This window comes from Drosophila miranda (assembly GCF_003369915.1).
Source record: "Drosophila miranda strain MSH22 chromosome Y unlocalized genomic scaffold, D.miranda_PacBio2.1 Contig_Y2_pilon, whole genome shotgun sequence".
Lineage (NCBI taxonomy): Eukaryota > Metazoa > Arthropoda > Insecta > Diptera > Drosophilidae > Drosophila > Drosophila miranda.
Window position 1 is genome coordinate 16,784,794 of NW_022881614.1, and position 10,002 is coordinate 16,794,795.

General features: G+C 42.3%; 1 protein-coding gene across 1 annotated transcript; it reads right to left on the reverse strand.

The window, feature by feature from the left end:
- Positions 1–4,750: 4,750 nt before the first annotated feature.
- On the reverse strand, positions 4,751–5,800 carry LOC108159277 (odorant receptor 45a). The gene is given in 3 exon segments (XM_017292438.2): positions 4,751–4,804; positions 4,873–5,170; positions 5,172–5,800. Coding segments are annotated over 3 exon segments (981 nt in total).
- Positions 5,801–10,002: the final 4,202 nt, after the last annotated feature.

Consider the following 10,002-nt stretch of genomic DNA (forward strand, 5'->3'; position numbering starts at 1 on the left):
TGAAAAGTGATTCAGTAAAGGTAGAAGGAAGTTTATATAGCTTGGGATCAAAAAATCCTGAGCACGCCGACGAAGAATTATCCGTCAATAGTTTGGGATTCAAATACCCTGAACCCGCCGTCGTTGAATTATCCGACACTAAAAGTTTGAATAGTTTGGGATTAAAGAATCCTGAACACGCCGTCGTTGAATTATCCGACAATGAACAATTTAAAAGTTTGGGATGCAAAAATCCTGAACGCGCCGTCGTAGAAATATCCGACATACAAAGTTATGCAAATTCTGAATTGAAAAAAATGAAATTGTATAACACAATAACCTACAAAGAGGACAATTTAGAAAATCTCAGAGAGAAAATGGTATCTATCATCGAAGAATACCATGCCAATATAGATTTACAGTTACCGTTCAGAACGGATATAAAAGGAGAGATTAACACTGAACATGATAGACCGGTATATGGCAAACAGTATCCATACGCTTATTCGGTTAACGATTTCGTTAATAACGAAATAAGTAAAATGTTAGATGAAGGTATAATCAGACCTAGTAAAAGCCCATTTACCGGTAATAGTAGTACCAAAGAAGGGAGTAAATGAGGACGGAACTCCTAAACATAGATTAGTAATAGACTTTAAGAAACTTAATGAAAACACCATACCGGATAGATACCCTATGCAAGATCCTTCAGTAATCCTTGCCAATTTAGGTAAGGCAAAGTATTTCTCGGCCATTGATTTAGAGTCAGGTTTCTATCAGATTTTAATGAGGGAATCTGATATTGAAAAAACATCTTTTTCCATAAATAACGGCAAATATGAATTTCTAAGAATGCCTATGGGATTGACGAACGCTCCCAGAATTTTCCAAAGGTCAATGGACGATATACTTAGAGAACAAGCTGGGAAAACTTGTCACGTCTATATGGACGACATAATAATATTTTCAAAAACTATAGAACAACATTATAAAGATCTAATTCATATAATACAGATATTGCAAAACGCTAACATGCAAATTTCCCTAGAAAAGTCTAAATTCTTTCAATTGGAAACCAAATTTCTGGGATACATTGTTTCCCAAAATATCATTAAAACAGATCCAGACAAAATCTCCACAATACAAAACTATCCAATTCCTAAAAATATCAGAGAGCTACGTAGCTTCTTAGGACTAACAGGGTATTACAGAAAATTTGTCCGAAATTATGCTACAATTGCCAAACCATTAACCAAATATCTGAGTGGAGTAAATGGAAAAGTTTCACGAAGGGCATCCAAGAAAACATTAATAAAGCTGGATGAACCAGCAATGGGAGCATTCAATAATTTAAAGGACAGTTTAATAGCACATATTGAATTAGTACAACCAGATTACAATAAAAAATTCACATTAACCACAGATGCATCGGACATAGCAATAGGTGCAGTTTTGTCGCAAGATGGGAATCCCATAACATTTATTTCTAAAACTTTAAGTAAAACCGAGCAATTATATGCTACTAATAAAAAGGAATTATTAGCTATTGTAAGGGCATTAAAAAATTTGCGAAATTATTTATACGGAGTGAGTGGAATTGAAATACATACAGACCAACCTATGTCCTTTGCAATGTCGCAAAAAAATCCAAATGTTGAAATGAAACGTTGGTATTACTTCATAGAAAGTTTCACACCAAAAATCATTTATAAGCCAGGCTCCACTAACGTAGTAGCGGACGCTTTATCTCGGATTAAAATAAATCATATGACAGATAGTGATGTCGACCAGACAGATTCAGAATCAGACATAAATACTCAGCATTCAGCAGAGAGTAGTTTTAAAAACGGCATTCAAGAGACTAGCACGCATCTAAACCAATTTAAACAGCAGCTACTATTAGCGCAAGAGAGATAATTGATAAAGAATCCAAATATGTCAACAAATCAATTAATTCAAACGATGAGTGGGAAATATCAATGGACTTAAGTCTATTAAAATTAATGATTTCAGAATTAGTTCCAAAACGGAATGAAAGGGGAATAAATGAATTAGGTACCATTTGGAAATGGATAGCAGGCAGCCCTGATCATGACGACTTTTTGAAAATACAAAATAAAGTAAATGAATTAACTGAAAATAATAATAAACAATTTGTAATAAATTCCAAATTTTTCAAAGAAATTGAATTGCTATCAAATTCATTAAAAAATGTCATCTTCAATGAAGAAACGATACTGAGAAAGCATCGTTTAAAATTAATAACTTTTGACCTACTAAATTTAGTTGATACCATAACCCTCTTAAAAGTAAACATTTTCAATACAAAAATTTTAAATAAAAACGAAATAGAGGACATTTATAAGCATGAAAAACATCCTGTTGAACTGTCTGATCTGCTGGACATTGCTACGGTTAAAATAATTCGAAATGCAGATTTAATAATCATTTATATAAAATATCCTCAAATTAAAGATATTTGCAAGTTTTACCATGCAAGAGCCATCTCACAAAATGATGGAATGTTAGTTATAAGTGAAAAAGTTTGTGAATGTAAGGAGAAATACTATTTAATGAATAATTTTAAAAGTGAAACTTTTAACAATTACGCACAAATAAATTTAAAGAAGACCTGTTTCACCAATTTACTTAATGGCTTTAAAGCCAACTGCACTAAAAAAAGGGAAAAAAACAAAGAAATAGACATCATTCAGGATGGTGCCATATTAGTTTCAGGCAAAAATATCGTAGACAATACTACTTTGTTAGGTTCGTATCTCCTTATATTCAACAACACAATTTTAATAAATAATATAACCCACATAAATGACAAGGGTAAAATTCTAAGATATATATCGCATCATAGATATAGCGATTTTGAATTAGTTGATTATATACAATCGAATGATAAGCAATTTTCTTTTGATAATGTTAATATTTTAAATCCCCTTATAACATTATGTAATACGGCCTTACCATTAACAACATTATTTTTAATCATTTTGATATTAATAATGTTTTTTTACTTCGGCTATAAATTAACCAAATTTGTACTTATTAAATCAATAAGAATACCGTCAGAAGAAATAGTGGAAAGCAACATTCAAATACTGTCAGAAGAAATTAGAGCTCTATCAGAACTTCAAAATGTATCGGGACGAAACATTTAAGAATGGGGGGAGTTAACGTACCCAATTCTATTGAGCTCTTATACGAGTTGTAAACAATCTTTGGCTTTCCAAAACGAAAACAATTTCAATCTTGGGCCTCCGCCTAATTGATTTCTAAGATGTACAATCTCAAGGGCTCCCGCCGCAATCCCAATCTTTGACACTCGCCTAAATGGAAAACCAATGTTTGCCCACACCCGGCTTCTCATAAACAATCTCACTCCCGGCTTTCTGCAGATCCTGCACTTTAGGCATTTTACAGTTCTCTCTTTGGATGACGAAATCCAATACTCGGGATGGCGAAATCAATTGAAATGTTTATAGAAAAACTATTCCCGAAAGGGATCAACGATGCAAAGATCAGAAAGTTCAAGTCAGTCTTGATCCAGAAGCGACACCGCAAAGTCGAGCTAAAAATTAAGATCGCGCAAACCCTTTTCCCGGAATCCTTTGTGACCCTCTACTTAAATCTATATCAGTGAAGTTAGAAGTAAAATAAAAACTTTTTAAAAACACAATCCGCTACCGCAGTTATTTAATTTGTATATTAGTGCCGTCAAGTCTTGGGAACATGCTGACGCTGCACTTGGGTCGCTCGAGGCATTCTTGAGACTTTATTGTTACGTAAACACTGCAACAAAGTGTTACAGTGTGTAATCGTTAAGTACCGTCGGTACAGTGGGTATTCGAAATAATGAATACTTTATGTGAATGTGTATATTATATTTAATTTAATATGAGCATACTACAATTTTGTTTACGCTGCAGGCCACAGCCAGAGATGCTGCCCATAGGTCGCCCCGCCTCACACCCCTCACCCCTCGCGCCACCTTCCACGCTGCCGAGTAATAAATCAAAGGCCAGAGACAAAAATTAATTATGCCAACAAAAGCTGAGCCGCAATTTGTTATAGAAGCTAAGGCGCCATCCACCTCCGACCGCATACAATTTGTCGTCTTCTCGGACTTTTGTTGCATGTGGATATTTTCGAGTTGCAAAATGTAATAAAAGAAATTCCTGGCTGCCAACTTGAAGTCCAACTGTAGCCGAGTCTCGGCAGTTCCAAACTGAACATTCCACAGGCTGAAGAACGGTGGAAGGCTGGGGGTTCGCATTCCAAGAGACTAACAGCACCTGTGCAGGATTCAGAGCAGAAGCTATAGCTGGGGCTGGGGCTGGAGCTGGATCCGTAGCCTGTATCGCATCCCTGTCTGAGCCAAAGGACTCCGGGGCTAATGGCTGGGAATGGTGCAAATAGTTCAGGCAGCTATTTTTCAACAACTTGTTCTCGTTCTGAATGTTGCCAGTGATGTTGTTGCTGCTGCTCTTGCTGCTGTTGCATATTTCGAGTTAACAAATTCCGGCTTCAGCTACGGGGCTCCGAACACATGCATGGGCACGTTTTGTGTGTTGCTCGTATGGAATTCGCTCATGAATTTCAATTTCCCCTGCTCGTGGCAGCATCAGTGTATGGCAAGTGGCAGGTGTACCGGTCGGTCATTACGGTGTGTAAAATTTGGCAAAAAACTTTCAAATGGCAGCAAATTAGTGTCGTTTTTTGAGTGCTTTTGAGACTAAACGGAGAGTGCAGCCGCATCCCTTTATCGCTCGAATGTCCGCAGCAGGGCCAGAAACGAGCCCGTCGTCCTTGTTACCTGTCAAATAAATAGAAACCGCAGAATTAAGTCCACCAATCCATGGGACAGCCAAAGGGCACACCCACCCAGAGGAGCAGCGGCAGATCCACATCGAACATGTAGCCAAACACTTTGGCTGGCCTTTGGGCCCGCATGATCATCAACTGCCAGAGGCGACGCCTGGCCGGGGGCGTCTGCGACCAGTCGCAGCCGGAGTAGACGGCCAGGGCCACGCCGGAGCTCTGCTGCTTGAGGTACTCCCCGCCGTAGCAGTAGGAGCTCAGCTGGATGAACACCGTCACCAGGAAGGTAGCGCGGAAGCGCACCTGGGAGCTCCAGCCGCTGCGGGTGAAGCGGAACGCCAGCATGCAGAGCTGCAGGTAGCTGGAACTGCGCCACCACGTTGTGCACCAGCCAGGAGAAGAGCGTATCGGCTACTATGGCCAGCCAAACGGCGGCTGCCACGCCCAGCACGCCCCACGCGTAGATGGGCCAATAGAAGCGGGCCTGCGGCTCGTCCAGCCAGAAGTTGAACTCCATGGGCGTGGTCGGCCGGAAGACGCCCTCAGTTAGGTAGGCAATCAGGCCGTTCAGCATGGGGGCTATCATAGAGGCAACACTCATCGCGGCATTCCTGAACGCTCTCGATACATACATGTCCAATCGGTTCTCCCGGAGGATATTCTCCCGCTGCAGGGGAATGGCACATGCCTCCCGGTTGAGCCCGTGCAGGCGATGTACCATGGCGCCGATGCGGCGCCGCTTCACGATGAAGGCCAGGAACTTGAGGGTACAGAGGGATCCCTGCATGAACACGGCCAGGTTGTCGGTGAGCCAGGTAAGATCGCTGAGATCCTGCAGGCCATAGACGACCATCGGCCGGTTGTGCGAGACCAGGGACAGGATGAGGAGCCCAGCCCACAGGGGCCGTCTCATGTGCAGGCGCTGTGTGCTGGGGTCGAACCCGACGATTTCCAGGGCACGCCGCTGTATCGAGAAGTAGCTGTCATCCATGTCCGCAGGCAACTGAATCTGAGCCATGACTTGGAGCTCAGTTTCCACAAGGAGCTATTTATATGTATATACACAGGACGGGGATAGGGGATGGGCGATGGGGGATGGCTGATGGGGTATGGAGTGGACGGCTAAGTGGATGTCGTTGCCGCCCATGAAATTGTGGCTGAAATATTTATGCTCTCCGTTAACAGGCTACGTGATACGCTTACTCCAACACAGAAGACATGGAAGCCGGAGTAGGAGTAGGAGTAGGAATAGGCGTAGGGGCAGCAGGAGTCAGAGATCATGGGGCCACATGGCTGCCATGGGTGTGGCGTTGTTTTGATTGGAATTTCCAATTTCACACAATAATAGTTTGTTGATTTGTGGGCCGGGCCGTAAATATATCGTATTATCAAATAAATACCATGCCTCGTGGACGTGGGCCGTCCAACTATTTTCTTATGCACGGCAGATGTTGTTTTTTTAATTAACATATAGAAAACGCATAACTCGGTACTCTTACCCCCGATCCAAGGACATTTTATTTAAATATGCCACCATTTCGCGACACCCACCAAATTGTATCTGCCAGAGGGGGTATCTGGAAAATAATCATAAATCAATATGCGCTTGTTTATTTATGTTGATAGGAATGATATGGTATCTCACACGAGTTAAAAAGCGTTAATATTTATTTTGTGACACGCTTCCGGTTTCAATTTGCATATTTTTCCAAAATATTTTCACCACTTCTGATGATAAAAATATACTGAACTTCAATCAAATGTTGTGTACTCTTTGCCGAAAAAAGCGGTTTCCAAATGGCTTTTAATTCCCCCAGACTTCTTTCCCCCCTTTACTCCCTTTATTTGCGGCTAATTCCGTGATGGGCCTATTTTCTCATCCCCCCCCTGGAAGGATGGTTGAATTTTTAGCGTGAAATCAACAAGTAAATCGAGTTTTAAAATATCTCTCGCTTTCAGAAATTCCTCGACCCCGACCAAATTGAGGAAAATTGCAATTTTCCAAAGGGATCGTATAGCTCCCTCCACATCTTTTTTTGGTTATTTTCGGGGTTCTTTATTTTTTGGGTCACCCGCTTAATGTCACCTCAAATGCTTTCAATTAATATCGGGGACCCGGTCTGGGCCTTCATTTGCATGATGGTCCTGGTTGCTGTGTCCCCTGACAGCTTTACTGATTTGTATGATTCGTTGGTGGAGTGGCAGCAGCGGTCGTGGCAGGTCAACCGCTGCAGGCGCTTTGCGGTAGAAAAAGTTATGCAACATTATTTAGAGCAAGGCAGCCACCGCAGGGCACTTCAGTTAAATGGAGAGAGAGAGAGAGAGAAAGAGGGGAAGATAAATGTATTATACAATTTATTAACTTGTTGTATTTGCAAATCCAGTTTCATTCAGTTTAAAGCCTGCAATGCACTTAGAGGTCCTCATGTGTGCAGTGCGGCATCAGCATCGGTATATAAAATTGATATTTTATGCAAAATATTTACCCAAAAGCCACAAAGCCAGGGGCGGGGCCAAAAGGGGCGGCAGGGCAGAGCAGAGCAGAGCAAACACCCGTACTCCACAGTGCGTGTGTGTGTGTGGAATATAATCTGAGTACTGCCAATTTGTTGGCCGTTTTACATGGCCAAAACAGCCATAGGAGTGCGAAGGGAGAGTGCCATAGAGAGCAGATAGCAGATAGTAAGACATCTACTTGGTGTTCCACATGAATGAAGCTGGCAGCCAGCCTCAGGGAATGCAAACCAATCCACCCGCCCTCTTTCACCTACAGACGGAGGAGTGGGATGTGTGGTATAGAAAAAGAGCATCCTTCAATAAAAAATTAATAGGAAAACATTCAATGAGCGTGGCACAAAGGCGCCAAAGGGGCGCCCTGGCAGCAGTTAACCTCCAATCGCATCGCTGTGTGTGCTCGACTGCAGGCAGCAAGCAGCCCCCCTTTCTGATGAACCGTCCATACCCCGGCAATACGGGTATCGGCATGGAACCCCATCGCCTCCAGCCACCTGTCTCTGTGCTCGGAAATCACAGGTAATGTGGCTTTACGAGCACTGAGAGACAGGTATCGGTGTTCCCACTCCCCCCCCACATCCACATCTCATACACCCATTCCCTCTACCACTTCCACTCCTTTTGCTCCACTGATAACTGCAGGCAGCCCCAACTTGGTCGTGTGCCTGTGCCTGGCCGCACACAAAGGCGTATAAAGCATGCTAATAAAAACATATACTATGGCATGTCCATGTCCATGTCCTGTGCCCCCCTGTGTCTCGCCCTCTTTTCTGCATGTGTGTGTGTGTGTGTGTGTTATGTAAGCGGATGTGCAACACTTTTTTTTCGTATTCCTGGAAGCCCCGGCAGCCAGCCGTTAATTATACTAAACTTGTTTACTTATACCGCTCGTGTATACTGTAGACACACACACACACACACACATACAGCACTATTGGGTATCTGTGTGTGTGTATGTAAAAGTGCAAACTACAGCATAACCCAGACTCTCGTCTGCCAGTATAAATTTCGACTTATCCACGCGAGAGCGCTAAGCAGCAGCAGCAGCAAGAGGATGGCAAACATGGTCACAGAGAGAGGTAGTGCGGCATTTGGGGGTGCGGTGCTGGTGGCAGTGTGGATGCGCCATGTGGCACAGTGTGATGAATGGTGCCAGAAAATTTGATGATACACGATTAACATAATGATTTGCATGTGCTTAGCGTGTCCTTGTGCATTAAACATCTTGTAAATTGTCAGACAAAAAAAATTACTAAACTGAAATCTTAGTGAGTGAGACGAAGGGCGAGGCCATGAAGGTAAAGGATGTGCCGGATACACCATGCGGTTCTTAAAGAATGGCAGCGGATATCTAAGATTTAATCAGCATGCTTATCTAGTCGTAAGTACTTCTGTCCTAAACTAATTTACTTATCGTCTATTCTACCACATAAAATATGGGTACAAGACTCAGGTCTTATGTAGAAGTATCATCCATAGGAAAATAAGCCATATTTATGGGAAGCCATATCTGAATTGCATACAATTAAATGATGATATAACTAAATTACAGCACATGTGTACTCTGTATAGCTTTCTTTATAAAAATCGTTAAATTTATATGTTAAATTGATTTTCCTGCATGCCAGCCAATGAAAAGGAATATTTTTCTAAAGCCACAAGGGAATTGGTACCAAAAAGCATGCTCTTCAAAATCTCGACAATTTGTGATGTGATTTAAATACCTGTACAGTGTGTAGGGGACCGAACGATCTCCAGGGGAAAAGCTCTAATATTTCGTTTGGAGGTTTTGTGCCCCGTCTCGCCCCGCCCGCTCTGCTCCACCATCGTGTCCCCCAGAAATACTCACGACTTTTTTTTAACAATTTCATCTATAGAATTTTATGCATGAACAGACAGAAGAGAACATGTGCACACAGCACACACTTTGCTGGAGCCGAAATTAATTTCCACCAGAGCAAGTATGAAAAGTCCGAGCACCAATCACTAGAATCTTACATATACATGCACCTGTACTCGTAGATGCATTGATGGTCGATTGCCACCCGATGGACGGGACAGAGGATTGTGCGGCAAGTGTGGCCATAAATAAATAACGAAAAAATCTAGCATACAGCAGAGGTATTCAACTGTGGCAGCAACAGAAGTAAAACTTCTCAAATGCACACACATTGGGAGGGATAGAGCGAAACGGAGAAATGGAGGAACGAAGGAAAAGTTGCAATTGAATGAGCGAAAAGTTCCCAGACGAAATCCAGCAGAATTGATTGCTTATTTGCTTAAAGCTTTTCCCCAGCAGCGAGACAAATCTCAAGGGGTTGGATATACATATCCTCTAGCGTATAAGTATGCACAAATATGTGGTAATTGACTGCCTGCCACACAACAGAGAGAGAGAGAGAGAGAGAGACAGAAAGAGCCACACAAAGGAGAAGACTCTGCTTGAACCCGATGCTTTCCGGGCGAACAATGAGCTAATTTTAAGCTAATATTTATGCAGCAATTAAAACGGTTCAGCTGAGTTGAGTTTGAGCTTGAATCAGAACGAGGACGAGGACGAGAACGAGACCGATGACGACATCCTGCCACGCCCCACTCCCCTCTTTTTGCCGCATAGAAACCAACCTCAACAATTGGCTGAGCAAACCAGTTCGTGGCGGAGGAATAGATATCGCTGAA